The 16,592-nt window shown below is 42.9% G+C and overlaps 1 protein-coding gene across 1 annotated transcript in view; it reads left to right on the top strand.

The window, feature by feature from the left end:
- TNS1 (tensin 1) overlaps positions 1–16,592 on the top strand; it is a 432,414-nt gene that overhangs the window by 212,740 nt on the left and 203,082 nt on the right. Inside the window, exon 6 of the mRNA XM_015410026.1 lies at positions 3,554–3,603. Coding sequence (XP_015265512.1) covers positions 3,554–3,603 — 50 coding nt within the window. The remainder of the gene's footprint in view (positions 1–3,553; positions 3,604–16,592) is intronic.

Here is a 16,592-nt window from a genome sequence, read left to right on the forward strand (position 1 = left end):
AGCCACGGGCAAAGAGCCCTTTAGCTCGCCCTTCGGCTCGTGCCTCTGTCAAGGTGCTTTCTTAAATACTTGATTGCAGTCAATCACAGTCAAACAATGCCCTTTCCTCTCCCTCTCTCAATCAGCCAGGAATCTGCAACAACTCCAAGCGCTTCCCCACACTCCCAGACCAGTTCTCCCACCAATATCCTCAGCTGAATCCTCTCAGCTGAAAGCAAGTAAAAAACCACTCACCCCTCTGTCTCCTGCTCCTGCTCAGAGCTCTCTCTGGGTCTCAACCCTTATATTTCAATAAAATGTGCAACCAACATTAAATCCACTTGTCATGTGCATAATGTGTGGGACTTTTGCTTCTGTTTGTATTCATCCACATACATTAAAATGAAATTTCTGCAGAAGCTAAAGTAGTCCCACTGCTCTCCCTCTGTGAGGACCATGTGATCAAGATTTCAAAACAAGAAGGAACACCAAAAATGTAGTGCTAGGAAGTTTCATATGTAATGAAACAATGATGTGTTCTTTTAAAAGAAACAATTCTTTATTTAAAATAGTGAAGGCAACGCCCTGAGGGTGCTAAGGTTCTTTGACTTGTGTGGCTAGCCAGTACACCACACAGTGAGAGAGACTATCCAGGCAGTAAAGGGTAGATAAAAGTTTTATTTGAATAAGGGACATCTTACAGCTAAACATTCAGCTCAGATGTCCAGTGAGTAACAGCAGGGATCTGGCTTATATGCTTTTCTTGCTCCTCCCAACTTTACATCATTGTTGACATTATTTGCACATGCTCAGTTTAAGTTTCTTTGTCTCAACGGTCATTTATCAAGCGTTTGACAAACAAGAGGCTACCTGGCTGCATTTCAGCCTTACAGTGCAGGTGTTCATCTTGTTAAAAATGATTAATGATTCTTACTGGCTATTCTGCCAGACTTGCTCCACCTTTGAGTGAACTTTTAGGCTGAATTCATTCTCAATACAAAATCTAGCTGTTCCCATTACAAGAATAGTTTATCTACATCAGGGGTCATTTCGTAGAAAAAGAGCTAGGGGGACTCATTAGCATAACTCATTAGCATATGCCACACCCCCTGACATCACCGGAAGTGTGTCCTCCCCACAGCCGGCGGCGACCTCCAGCAGGCACCAGCAGGGAGCTCCAGGCCCCGCCCTCCCGCACCTCACCCGGGGGATGGCGTCCCCCCGCATCCCCCCCAAATGACCCCTGATCTACATTATTACATGCATATGTGTATAAAAGCACTTTTAAAGCATTTCTATAAGCTTATTTTCACTAAGGGTATACAAAATGTAAAGAATTGGAAACATATCATTACAGTGACATTCTAAAGAATTAAACCCTTTACATGTATTCTTTTAATATTTCAAATTAGCCTATGGCATAAAGCTTTCATAGATCCCTTAAATCCGTCTATTTTTTTTCATTTTAACCCATCAGAAGAGTTTTGCTGATGTTTATAAAGTATTAAATCTAAATTAAAGCTTCTGGTTTTGTTAAATATGCTGTTTTTAGTTTGGCCAGTAGGGTCCTTCTTGTATAACATAAGTTCTGCATTCTTAATTGGCCTCTAATTAATGACAGGTGTGCATGATTAATAGCTCCTACTTCATTAGCTTTTTGAACTGTCTTTAGCCATATCCGAACCTCTGCTTGTTAGCAGTTTGCCAATCTTAAGCACAGTTCCTTAGTAGAGAATTAAGAATTTAACTAGTTTTCTCTTTTTTTAATAAACATTCAGAAATATTTTATACCATAAGCTTTCATTCTTAGCCACAAACAAAATATAAAGTTTGTATTTTACTTTTTCTAACCGTCAGAAGAGGGTATTTACAATTATCCTCTCTTTCACCCCAATTAGGCTTTTTGACCAATTATTAAATTCTTTTTCACTGGGCATCTCTTGCCAGCTCAGTTCATTAAGTGTATAACTATTTCTCTGTGTAAGCAAACAAACAATCCGTTTTTGCCTTAAAATAATAAGCTGCTAAAAGGTGCATATATTTAGATAGCTTATAATTCCTATAGTTCAATATTTATATTACTATGACAGCTCATTAGGTGGTGAATGGTGGTGAAAAGTACCATCCTAATTAAAAAGTTGACTGATATTTCCTAGAACAGAAACACCTGTCCATTAGGAAATTCCTCTTCTGCCAATTAAATTGGATATAAAACACCTATTTCTACAGTTCTGCTTAGTGTTTAATGATTTGTTAGCTTATTTCTGGAGAATCCCTAAGGTCCTTTTCCAGAGGCCCTCTGGAATCCCAGCAATAATTAATAGATGATCATTTGAACTTCTGGATTTACTTTATATCCACATGGGTTCCCTCCTCCTGGTTTACAAATGAAGAATGGAGGAAAGTATTATTTATTGATCCTGTCAGCTTGTAAAGAGTTAAGCTCTGTACAAGCTCAAAACTGGAGGCCAAAAACCTTTCAGTGGGCCCATGGAATGGGTGCCAGTAGATAATGACAAACAACCCCTATTGCAACTCAGAATAAGTTCTTTAACAGTACATTCTAACAATATACTTAGAATATGAGGGTGGTCACAATTTTGCAGATAGTCTAGAAAACGTAACGGTGCTGTTACTTATGACTGCATTCAAATGGCTTAATTAACTTGGGTTAAGTAAAATTTACATGGCTTATTGCTGGGCTTTCTTGCACATCTCCTCACTCCCCTCTGCTCCTTTCTGAGAGGTGGGGAATTGCATTTAAAACTAACTCTGATTATTCATGATACACAAGTGCAAGTGTATGTATGCCTTAATTGGAATTAATTGCCTCCCTCCCTTTAACTGTGAATCCAAGTCTATAATACTAGTTAGTGGAGGTACATCTGATACTGGTTAATCTGTGCACTTGCATTTGTACATCGCAGATAACTGGAGTTAATTTTTAACAACAATTCTCCTTGCAAGAGGGGAGGATGAAGAACAAGACATTGCATGTGAGTCAAGACATCTAAATGCAGCCTGCATGTACACTAAAAGCACCCTAATCTGGGAGAACCAGGTTTGATTCCCCACCCCTCCACGCGCAGCTGCTGGATGACCTTGGGCAAGCCATAGTTCTGTCAGAGATGTTGTTGAAAGGAGCAGTTTCTGTCAGAGCTCTCTCAGCCCCACCTACCTCACGGGGTGTCTGTTGTGGGGAGGGGAAGGGAAAGGATTTTGTAAGCCGCTCTGAGACTCCAAGTGAAGGGCGGGGTATAAATCCAATCTCCTCCTCCTCTTCTTCTAAACAGGGAGTATCAATGAGATCATCTCCCAGGACTTAATAGCTGTTCAGTATTTGTTGAGAAGTGAGTACCTCCAAAGTTCCTCGGCTCTCAGGTGGTGGTCTTCAACCCACTGGTCAAAAAGCTCACTTGAGAGAAAGGATGAATACCACTGCTATAGGTTACCAGGATATGGGCAGTAGGAGACAATTAGTTCAGTTTATGGAGTTGCTGCTGATTGTGTCACTTTATAATGAAGTCACATATTAGTAATGTGCTTTTTCCTTTCTTTGTCACTTTATTTAAAGGTGTCCTCAAAATCACCCAAAATTGTGCAGTCACGCCGTAAACCCTCAAGGTAAGTATCAACATCAGATTACATTATTTCATTGATAGACTTTCTTCTGAAATCCAAAATATTAAGGATATTCAAATCCTTCTCTATTATTTCAATAAATATTTCAGCCATGATGAAAATTAACTTCACTTGTTTAGGACATTTTCCTGCAAAGGCAGATACACTGCAATTGGCTTGCCAAATACTTGTTGTGCATGTTGTTTCATGTGCTGGGCTCTGATAGTATTATGGGTTGTTACCCATTTAATAAGAGCTGCCTTAACTGTTCATGGCTTGAAATTAAAAACCTTTCTCTTCTGAAGTAAGACACGTTGTTTTGTTTTTGTTTTCCCTTTTAAACATAGGCACGTATCTACCCATTCTTAGTCTTTAGGGAAATGTTTTTATGTGTTGTTGCTATTTTACATGGTACCATGCTATTATTAATATTTATTCCGTTTAAAGTGTCATGCACAACATCCTGTGCAAGAAGTCCATGCATTGCTTTTTGTTTGCTTATCTGGATCCATAATCACCTTTTGGTAACCAGTTTCTGCATCTGGGACACTTACTTGAAATGTATTCTGCTCAGGACAATTAAAATCACATTTATTACTTGCATCAGAAAAAGCAGTGTGTTTCTTTAACTCCTTGTGCATTGTTCTGCAGAATTGATACTAATTACCAACATTTTGGCCCCTCAGAAAGCTTGAATGGCCTACACATGCACACATGCATACTCACTGTCACGTTTGTGTTACATGTTGCTTACTTATCCTCACAAAAGCAGATTTACTCAATTCTTTACCAGCTATACTGGTCACCAATATGCTTCCAAGATGCTGGTCCTTACTTTTAAAGCCTGCATAGCTTGGGACCCACATACGTGAAGGTTCAACTCTCTACATGCCGGCCCCACATTCATTGAAGTTGGATCAGCAGGTCAGATACCCCTTTCTCTCATTGGGTGCAGTCTGTGGTAATGAAAGGGCTTTTCTCTTTTTGGAATAGTTGACCAGAGGAACATTGGGAAGGCTTACTCCCTCCTTCCATTTAGAATAGGATCAGGTGCATTTCTGTTTAGAATATATTTGGGATCATTCAAGATTGGATTTGCAGAGTACAGTCTGTAGGTATGATTGGATTTTGATTGTCTGTAAATATTTGCTGCAGATATTTGATCTGTAGTTATTCAGTAATTGTTTTGAGGCAAAGTTGTTACTGGTTTTAATTCTGGGTTGTTGGATTACAATGCTTGTGGTGGTTGTTGGATGTAAACTGACCTGAGCATTACAGAAAGATGGTCTACTAGATAAGCCAAAGTCTCTTTCATTATTATGGTCACTGGTTATTGCTGGGTTTCATATCTCTACTCTCAACATAGACAAGGCAGTGCTTTGGTGAAAGGAAGGCAGAAGGGTCACTTTGGGTAGCACAGAGATGTTGGAAATTAACTTCCCCTGCCTTGGAGGAGTCAATGATTTAATAATGATGTTGTTCTTGAAATCACTCCCTACCTGGCAAAGAGCTTCAGTGTGTCCTTGGCAGGCCAGCTCCAAGCCCTTTTTCAGATGATGTTATTCATCTGGACCCATTTCATTCCAGCTTTCACATTTGGATTTGGCACAGAAACCTCATCAGTCTTTCTGACTGAAAAACTTTATTAGACAGAGACCTGTCAGATGGTCCTTGGCTTCTTCTAGATGGATTGTACTCCCATTAGAGAAAAAGTCCACAGTTTTGAGGATACTTTTTGAGCCAGTCTTATCTTTAGATGTGAAGATGGTTTCCATGGTTTGAAGCAACCTTAAATCATTTGGTATGACAGTTATACTCTATGGTGGTGGACAGGAGAAGATTCTACCCCATTTATCTCTGTTCAGCATGGACAAGCTGGATTTGAAAGACTGAATTGAATGCTGAAGGGGGGGAACTCTGATGAGTTTAACAATTAAAAACTAGTGGACAAAAAGGGGAAATGAAATTTGGAGGGAGAAGGGATAGGAGGAATCCCAACTAGGCATAGGTTCCAGTAGGGACTGTAGTGTATGATTTTAGGCATTTTTTGGATTGTTAAAGCTGTCTAGTTATTGTCTGAAACACTAGAAGAATAAACATTGCAATGATCAAGTACAACGCACCTCCCAGCTCTGGTAATGGTGTAATCTATCAGACCCTAAGTAGGAAGGCCAACCAGGGCTTTTTTGTAGAAAAAGCCCAGCAATACAACGCACCTCCCAGCTCTGGTAATGGTGTAATCTATCAGACCCTAAGTAGGAAGGCCAACCAGGGCTTTTTTGTAGAAAAAGCCCAGCAGGAACTCATTAGCATATTAGGCCACACCCAACAGCAGAAATTCATTAGCATATTAAGCCACACCCCTGACATCACAGCTCATTAGTATATTAGACCACACCCCCATGTTACCACACTCACCTTTTGCTTCTTATTCTGTTTACCTTGTTTGTTGTCAAAACCCTGGGCTTTTTTTGTAGCAGGAACTTCTTTGCATGTTAGACCACACACCCCTAATGTAGCCAATCCTAATGAGTTTCTGCTGTTAGGTGTGGCCTATTATGCTAATGAATTCCTTCTGGGCGTGGCCAACTCAGGAGCTAGCCGGAACTCCATTCCTGTGCGTTTCTGCCCAAAAATAGCCCTGCCTACAACTAAATAAACAGGTTTTTGTTCTATGTGTCTCCAATGTTCATCAGCATAGCTTCTGTGCAGACCCATATGGGACTGCGATACTGCAGGCCAGCCACCGGGAGGAACTAGTGAGCTCATAAGATAGTAATTTCTTCCCAAGAGTGCTTGGCTCCTACCCAGGGTACCAACTTCCTGCCCCAAAATCACATGATCTGGGAGGAGCCAGCACTCTTCCCTCAGTTCTCTTTTTGCTGCCACTGAAAGAGGATGTATTTCAGTGAGCTGACTACTTCTGAGGTAAAATGATGGCCTCAGAGAAACAGAAAGTGGCCTTGTTCAAAAAATGCCATACCTGTGGGGCGAAGATGGCTCAATCAGATGAGTACTCGTCTTGCCTTTTATGCCTTGGAGAAACCCACAATACAGCTACATGTAAGGCCTGTAAGGCTTTAACACCTCGGGCCCGTGAGGGCAGAGCAGCACATTTGAAGGCCGCTCTGTGGGGAAAGGCTTTGGCAGCGCCAGAACCTCCGGCTAATCGGGACGCTGCAGAGGAGGGAAGCTCCAGACCACCTTCGGTGAGTTCCGCCCTGACTCCTGCGCTGGCCCAGGCCACCTCAGCTGGGTCTGAACCACCCTCCCCCCCAAAAAAAGGCAAAAAAGAAGTGTGCTTATGAATGGCGTTAGCCGCCATCGCCAACACCGTGGAACGAGGAGTGGACATCAGGCTTGACGTTGGCTCAGTGCCGTCATTCACCCTTGCCTCTGTGCTGAAAACTGGTTGGTACCAACAGTCATCTGGCATCGAGGGGCCATTCCCCACCTTGGCACCATTCCACATTGATGTCTCCCTGGTACCGATCCCCGTTGGTACCGATGATTTTCGACAATGGCTCCCTGTATTCGACGAGGTCTTCCCACTGGCTCTGATCCCCATCTTTGGATGTGTTGCTGGTACATCCTTCCAGCCTGGAACCGGTGTTCAGTCCCCTTCCCCCCCCCCCAGTATATTTATTAGATTTTCAAACAAATTAAGACATACATATACACACTGACATACTCAACAACACATACATGAAATTAAATTTAAATTTTGTATCGTAACACAGTTGAGCCAAAAAAGAGAAAATACAATCAAATAGTTCTTTCTCAATTACACCTACTAACTCCTATACCACGGTATTTAAAGTACTTCACCTTTGAGTACACTCTTCTGTTAATACTATTTTTTAAAGATTTAACAACACCAATTTTATGATTTAACAATACAAGTTTCACATTACGTGGCTTTTTTTTTTTTGGAAAATTATTCATATTACTCTATCTATTCACTATTCCATTATAACAAGCGGTTTCAGGTCAAGTTTTCCCAGCTAGACATATATCAACAAAAGACAAACATTATACATAGTTCATATAGTTTAATCTTTCTTCTATGAATCTGTAGTCTACTTTTTTGGAGTAACATGTCTACATGTCTCCTTTCTTTGAATGCGTAAAAAGTTTTTCCTGGCCTCATTCTTCTAACTTTCAGCCATACCAATTCCAAAGTTTTATTGTCCATTTTCAGTTTCCCAACATGATGTTTTTTTTCTCTCTCTTTTCGGATTCCTTTGTCCTGTAAAACAAAATCCATGCACCTTCTTTTTTGGAGCCTCTGGTTTTAAATGGGGGGAATTTGCTGATTTCTTTCCTTTTATTTTGGTTGGAATAAGTTCAAATTCTAAATGCTCTTCTGTTTGATAACATTCTATAGTCTCTATGTCCCTCTGTGAACCCTGTTCCAAATTTTCCTCTTTCTCTGTCATTTCCATTAAGTTAACATGGACTTCTTCTTTGTTTAGCATAAGTTGGAACTCAGAGCTTTCTTCGTTTTCATCTTCTTTCTTTGTTTCCACTTGTGGGTTATGTGGTGTTTTTTATAAATTTACACAAGCTTTTTCAAAACCCTTCTGAATTTGCTCCCTTAAAACCCTTAGGAACTGTTCCACAGATAAATCTCCCACAAGCATATTCTCATCCAGTTCCTCCTCCTCCTCCTCTTGTGTTACCAGTGCCATTTAAATGGGAAAAACGCAGCTCAATTCAGTTTAATTCACTCAAGTCTATAGTAGGTTCTTGCCATAAAAAGAAAAAACAAGAAAAACTCTCCAAAGTTGCAAGCACTCCAGAAACATACAAACAGCTCCCAATCCTCTTCTGGTTGCTAATCCTCTTCTTTCTGAGCAAATCGCCTAGAGGTGATATTACCTCCACTCTTCTCTATTTCCGAATTAGAAGATAAATGTACTCACAGTTCGTTTTTCAGGCTTGTTCCTCTGTGTTATTGTTGTGGAAATTAAATCCAATCATAGTTAAAAAGTGGATGGTCACAGCTAAGGCAGAATGTGGAATCCATGTTCTGCTCCACAAAAACGCTCCTGCTTCGGGGCAGAAACGGACATCCCACCACAATTGCCAGATGCAGGAGGGGCTGTAACAGAGCCCCCTGCCACCAGCTCTCTCTCTCTGGGAGACCTGGCAGAGCCTACCCAGCAACCGGGGGGCTCCATAAAGAGCGTTTGGGAATCAGGCTGCTCGGAGCGAGCCTCGTGCCGCCCGTCGCTGTGCCGTACCCAGAAGCAATCCTGGGGGTGTGAGCTCAATGTTCGATGCCCTATACATGCCTCCCCCACGGTACCCCTGCGCCTGCCGGCATCCTTCAGAGTCTTGGCATTCCCGCCAGGTTTACTCTCGATCATCTCATTTGCTTACTCCGCAGTCCCGCTTCTCTTGACGAGAGGCTCTGGATGACCACCCTTACAACCAACCTTTGTCAATTTCAGAAGACAAAGCTGCTTCGGACATCGGTTCCAACCTCACTTTGGTTCCATCTTCTGAGGATGCTATCGGAGGAAAGCAGTCAACCTCGCCCTGGACTTGAAACATACCGATTCAGAACCGAAAACAAAAGATCCCCTAATGCAGGCTCTTTTTACGCCAGACTCAGAACCTGTGGCTCTACCACTACTGCAAGGTCTACAAGAGGTTGTATTGGTCGCTTGGACATATCCATCATCTACAGCGCCATCTGCCAGATGCCTGGAGGGCCTTTATAGAGTTATAGACTCTGACTGTTCTTTTTTATTTCAACACCCCAAATCGAATTCCTTTATCTCAGAGGTTAGATCGGCTCATAGTCGGTATGGGTCCCATACCTCTCCTAACGACAAGGAACCTTAGGGTGCAAGATTTACTCTTCGGGGGCCATGGGCCTCCGGGTGGTGAATTTATGTGCAGTAATGGGCTTGTACAATCAGTTGCTTTGGGGGAAGCGACTACCCTATATAGAGGCCTTGCCCCAAGAAAAACAAGTGTTGGTCAAGGCTTCAACAATAAGAGGGAACGCGTTTAGGGAAACAGCAAGCGACTGCGGCCCGCCATGAGGCTGATTGCCATGGCAGACCCATGGGGTCGGCATTAGTACTTTGACGTCACTCTTGGCTATGTTCTTCTGCCTTACCCCCAGATACCACTGCTAAGTTGGAAGACCTCCCCTTTGAGGGGAAAGAATTGTTTAGTGACTAAACCAATGAGGTGTTGGAATGCATACGTAAATACAAGTTACAGGCTAAATCCTTTGGGATAACTTCTTCTTCTTTGATTTTTATTGATTTTCTACAAAGAAACAAGCAAACAACATACAAAACAAACACCAAACAAAAAGCATGTACTCATTATAGCTATTTTTGTTTTACATAGATAATATCCTTCCTATTTGCACCTAAACACACTTAATAGTATATACGCCAAAAAATATTTTGGTAAATGTAGTATATAGTTATATTGTGTATCTTTGTAGATAGACCTCAATCCATTTATAAAATCTTAACCATGTTTTTTCAAAGATTTTTTTTATCTTGTAATTGTAAAGTTAATTTATCCATCTCTGCTGTTTCTAATAATTTGTAGATTATTTCTTCTTTTGATGGAACTTCTTTTCTCCAATATTTTGGGATAACCACCTCTTCCACTAATCAACCAAAACCCAGATATTGGTTCCGCCCATTTCACAAGTCCTCCTTTAACAGACCTTTCAGGTATTCAGAATCTAGGTTCCAGTCACAGCCATACCAGGCCGTGACTAGACCCAATTTTCAACCACCATTTCAAACTAGGTGCTCCAGAACCAGATCAGGGCAGAGTAATAGATCATCTTGAGATGTGCCTAACCAGAGTGGTGACGCCCAATGACTAGTATGGAGGTCTCTCTTTGGGGACTGTTTGTCCATGTTTTTTGGTGCTTGGTTACGCATCACTAATGATACGTGGGTTTTGTCTGTAATAAAATAAGGTTATTTCTTGGAGTTCACATCTTACCCTAAGTGTCTCCATGTCCTTCCTCAGTCTGCTAGCAGGCTGCACTCTCTCTCAGCAGCAACATAATTGTTAATAGATAAGGGTGCGGTAGTTGAGGTATGCAACCCCAGCGAAGTGGGGTTCTATTCCCCCTTCTTCCTCATCGATAAGAAGGATGGGGGGCAGCGCCCCATTCTGGACCTACACCAGCTTAACAGATAACTTTCAAAGCCCAGGCTCTGTATGCTCTTTATACAAGAAGTGATCCTCTTGCTACATAAGGGTTGCTGGTTCGCCAGCATTGATTTAACTGATGTTTATTTTCATATCTCCATTCACAGAGACTGTAGACATTATTTGTGGTTTACCCATGCTGGATTAATACTCCAGTACTTAGTACTCCCTTGGCTCCCAGGGTGTTCTCAAAATGCCTTTCGGTGGTGGTGGGTCACCTCCGTCTCCAAGGGTGTATGATTTATCCGTACCTTGATTATTGGCTCCTGGTGGCGGATTCTGTGGAGAAACTATCCACGGACCTTGCTCTGACCCTTAGAATGCTACAGTCCCTTGGACTATTGCTAAACCTTGCAAAATCCAAGCTACAACCATCCCACTGCATTTTCATTGGCGCCACCCTTGACGCATCTTTGGGCAAAGCATTCTTACCTGACAAATTTATCCAGTGTCTCCTGGGACACTTGTCCGCCATCATGGCTGCGATGCCATATACCAGATTACGCAGGCGCCCGCTCCAAAATTGGTTCCTTAAGAACTTCCATGCCCACACAGATAACCCTTGCCGTCATCTTATCGTTCCGTGATCTATATTGCGGGACTTACTTTGGTGGACTCAATTACCTCATCATCTAGCGGGGGTCCCCTTTGGTTTCTGCCTTCATGAGGTTGATTTGTTCACAGAAACATCTTTCACAGGTTGGGGGGCTCACTGTGTGGGTCACGTAGCACAGAGTCATTGGACATCCACTGAAACCCTACATATTAACTTGTTAGCGCTTAGGGCAGTAAGGAGAGCCTTTTCTTCTTTTGCAGATCTGCTTCGAGGTTGTTCTGTTTTTCTTCACACAGACAACACCACAGTGCAATACTGTGTAAACAAACAGGGGGACTCTGCCTTGTTAGCTCTCACCAGGGAAGCGACCTTTCTCTGGAACCAAGCCATACAAACGGGAACACACCTCACAGCCATTCATATCGCTGGCCACTTGAATACCGAGGCAGACAGGCTCAGCAGGGTGTTCCCCCTAATTCAAGAGTGGTCTCTATCACACACATACCTAGAACCACTGTTTCAGGAGTAGGGCAGACCTCAAATAGATCTCTTCACCCCCCCCAGCATAAAATGCCCACTTTTTTGTTCCCGGGCTGCCACAGGTGCAGGATCCCTGGACGATGCATTCCAGCTTCAGTGGAATGGTTACCTGTTTTATGCCTTCCCTCCGCTAGCATTGCTGAACAGAGTCGTAGCCAAGGTATACCTCAACCGCACTGCAGCCATTGTTGTGACCCCATTTTGGCCATGGTGTCCATGGTTCCCCATGCTGTGGGCATTGGCCAACGGCAAGTTTCACAGGTTCCCACTAGTCTTGGACGTGCTTGTGGGTCAACAAGAGCAACACCTCAACCTATGTTCCCTCAAGCTGACAGCATGGCTCATTCAGCCACCCCCTCTTCCCATTCCTTAGTATGTAAGATATTGCAGGCATCTAGACAACCGTCCACCAGGTGGTCTTATACCGGGAAATTTTCTAGGTTTGTCTCGTGGATGGGGAATAAAGGTTTGGACCCTATCATTTGTGACCTGTCCTACATGTTGGAATTTCTCCTTTATCTAGAGACTGAAGGTTTAGCTAATACCTCCATTAAAGTGTATTTGGCTGCCTTACATGTTCCGCTCAGTGGCAAATCAGTGTTCACCTCAGCCAATGCTAAACTATTTTTATGAGGTTTAAATAATTTATACCCACCCTCCAAAGTTCCCATTCCCCAATGGAGTTTATCTCTGGTGTTAGCTAAACTTATTCATAAACCTGTTGAACTAATGACCATGTGTGAGTTGTTCCTTCTTTCATATAAGGTTGCATTCCTCGTGGCCATTACCTCTGCCAGGCGAGTGGGGGAACTGACTGCTCTCTCAACAGAGCCCCTTTTCCTACATATTCACAAGGATAGGGTACTCCTATAGTCCTGCATCGATTTCCTCCCCAAAGTGGTGACTAGGTTCCACTTGTCTCAGGACATCACCTTACCGGTGTTTTTTCCTTCCCCCACAACCCTAGTGAAATGAACGCTACACACCCTAGATGTTAGGAGAGCTTTGCTATTTTATTTAGACAGAACACGGCATTTCTGTGAAGGTACGTCTTTGTCTGTTTTGGTGGTAACAAGAAAGGTTGAGCGGCTTCAGCACAAATTATTTCTAGATGGATTTGCATGGCCATAAAATTGGCATATGAGGCTGTGGGATCTCAGTGTTCCCCTATTTTGTCTGCACACTCCACACATGTGCAGGCCTCTTCGGCAGCTTTCCGGTCTGGCATACCGCTTCAAGATATCTGCCGAGTCGCAACCTGGTTGACTCCTTCGATGTTTGTGTGACATTATGCCATTATGTAGATGCTTGGAGATAGACGGCTTTGGGAAAAGCAGTACTACAATCAATTTTTTGTTGAGATCTCCCACTCCCTCCTCCGAAGTAAGTGAACTTGCTATTCTCCCATGAGGGACTGCACAGAAGCTACGCTGATGAAAACAGGGGTTGCACTTACCTGTAACCTTTGTTCATTGAGTGGGCTTCTGTGCAGGCATACATCCCTCCTTCCCTGCTGTGGGAGTCTCATACTCCTAAATAGTGGCAATGGAAAATGAGGGAAGAGTGCTGGCTCCTCCCAGGTTATGTGATTTTGGGGCGGGAAGTTGCTACCCGGCATAGGAACCAAGCACTCTTGAAAAGAAATTACTATCTTATGAGCTCACTAGTTCCTTCCAGTGGCTGGCTTGCAATATTACAGTCCCATGTGTGCCTGCACAGAAGCCCACTCAATGAACAAAGGTTACAGGTAAGTGCAACCCCTGTTTTATCCTTAACCCATATCACCCTCTATATACTCTGTAAGTTCCAGAGAAAGGGGGTCTTGATTTTTGTAACAGATGTACTTTCTGGTACAAGATTAAGGAATCCTGTGTATGTCAAAGAAGATACTCAATAAAATACATCCACTTTGCCCCACACACATAAATTGACAGTTGACCTGTTGTAGCAAAATAAAAAGAGGATATAGTTGGTGAGGTAGTTCACAACTCTCCAGCCTGAGGGACTTGTTATTAGTAAAATGGTATAAAATAAGAAGAGAAAGGCCTGGATCAGAGGTTTTGCTACACCCATCCTTGGAAAAAAATTACCATGGCATGGTTGTATATGCTTTGCAAGGTTGCCAGGCAGTGCCTGGAAACCTGCAAAAGTGTTTGGGGGGTGGGGCAGCATCCTGGAGAAAAATAAGGCGTTATCTACTTACAGAAAGTTCTGATTATAGAGTTCCTGAGAATTCTTAGAGCTGTCTGGAGGACCCTGGAGGTCCCTTCCAACTCTATGATTCTATGACATGGGTCAGTTCCAGGTAGCTCTAGGAGTTGCCAAGAATTCTATGATCAGAACTTCTCATAAGTAAATGAGGCCATATTTTTCTTTTTAATTTTTCTCCCTAGGATGATCACCCCCCTCCCCTTTGGCCCCAGTTTCTGCCCACCAATCTAGTAAGTATCCACGAGCAAGGGCCACAATTACCTAGAGGTCTCCCAGTATAAGTAAGTAAATGGGAACTCTCTTGCCATGTATGAGTTACACTATCGTAATGTGCTCTATGTGGAATTGTCTTTGAAAACCTCCAGAAACGTCATCTGGTACAAAATGTTGTGGCAAAAACAACTTGCAGTGGACCTATGACTCCTGTTTTGCAAGATCTACACTGGTTTCCAGTTTGTACCTGAGTACAATTCAGTTTGCTGGTTTTGACTTGTAAATGTCTTAATCAGGGGAGTCAAATTTATGTCCTGTGGGCTGGAACTGGCCCACCCAGGGCTTTAATCTGGCCCATGGCTCTCCCCCCCTATACCTGTCCTCACACTTCGAAGTTCCAGGCTGTCGAAGTTTCCAGCTCTCTTGGCTTGTCTTTGCCTGCTTGGGTGGGAAGTTCTTCTGGGCTTGCAATGTTGCAAAGAAAATGCAGAATGGATTTTCCATTAAGGTCTCTGGACCCAGATTGACTACTCTGGGACTGTTTCTAGCAATAGAAACAGTGATCTGGGACTGGAATGACAGCCCCCAGAGTGTAATGACAGTCCCTAGCAATAGAATCTGTGTTCTGAGACTGGAATGACAGTGCGCAGAGTGGAACGACAGCCCCTGGGATTAACAGCAGAGTTCTGGGGATGGAATTCTACTCTGGGAATGGAATTCTACTCTGGGGGCCTTCATTCCATTCCCAGAACACTTCTGCTACTCCCAGGGACCATCATTCAATTCTGGGGGCTGTCATTCCAGTCCCAGAGTAGTCTATCTGGACCCAGAGACCTTAATGGAAAATCCATTCCACATTTTCATTTCAACTTTGTCTGTGCTACAATGTATTTCAATGGAGTGGAGCTCAAGTCGTTTCAGTTTCCACTGTTTGTATGCCAGCTGAAGTTGTTGCGTGTTGTAGTTGTCTCCTTGTAAATAAACGGTTGATGTTTTGACCCATCTTCTCTGCTGAATGGACCTGAGAATGGTGCCTGGGTGAGTAACCTGGAAACCCACAGCCAAAGGGAGACATTATCATAGAATCATAGAGTTTGAAGGGGCCCGACAACCAACTAGTCCAACCCCCTGCTCAATGCAGGATCATCCTACAGTATCCCTGACAAGTGTTTGTCCAGACACTGCTTAAAGACTGCCAGTGAGGGGGACCACCTCCCGAGGCAGCTGATTCCACTGTTGCACAACTCTTACTGTAAAAAGGTTTTTCCTAATATCCAGCCAGTACCTTGCCACCATTAATTTAAACTCATTATTGCAAGTCCTATCCTCTGCTGCCAACAAGAACAGCTCCCTGCCCTCCTCTAAGTGACAGCCCTTCAAAGTGTATCCCCCATCCAGTCTAGTCCCCAGTCCTTTAGTTTACCCATCAGAACACCATGGGTAACCCTGTCAAAAGCTTTCATCAAACCTCACACCCAGCTCTGTTTGCCATAACAAAAGGGGGAAGGGAGGGGAGTGATAGATGTATGTGTGAACCATTTGCTCTTAGCAGCGTAACTTTCCCAAGGATGTCACCTCCATCTCCCCACGAGGGGGATGCTTGGAGACTTTTTGGAGCCTGATTGCTTATAGATAGTGGGATACTGCATTCCCATGGGGGGTAGATGTAATGGTTAGGTGCGATGAATGTGACGTGTGTGTGTGACCTGCTATTGGGGAACGGTCCTTTCGAATTGCCTATATTAACTGGGTACTCGCCAAAATTGCTAGTTCTAACACAAAGATGCTTTAACTTGGAACTTGCTTACTTTTCTCAATAAACAAATCTTTGCTGAAGAGAGTGTTGTTGAGAGTAACTCAACCAGGAGTCTGACAACTTTACTGAAATCCAGGTAAACAACATCAACAGCATTCCCTTGATCCAGGAAGCTCGACACTTGATCAAAGAAGGAAACGAGGTTGGTTTGGCAGGACCTGTTGGGAACAAATCCATGCTGACTTCCCAAGATCATCAAGCTGTCCTTAAGATGCTCACAGATCGATCCCTTTAAAATCTGCTCCAGTATCTTCCCTGGGATAGAGGTCAGACTGACTGGCCTGTAGTTTCTTTCTTTCTTTTTTTAAAGTACCCTTAGGTACACTTTTATTATTTTTCATATTATACACATACATACATACATACAACATATAAACAAACAACCACTTACATACATAAAACATACAAAGAGATCAGTATATTTTCTTATTACTCTATTACCATATTTAAAAA

This window comes from Gekko japonicus, unplaced genomic scaffold (assembly GCF_001447785.1).
Source record: "Gekko japonicus isolate JY-2015 unplaced genomic scaffold, Gekko_japonicus_V1.1 scaffold219, whole genome shotgun sequence".
NCBI lineage: Eukaryota > Metazoa > Chordata > Lepidosauria > Squamata > Gekkonidae > Gekko > Gekko japonicus.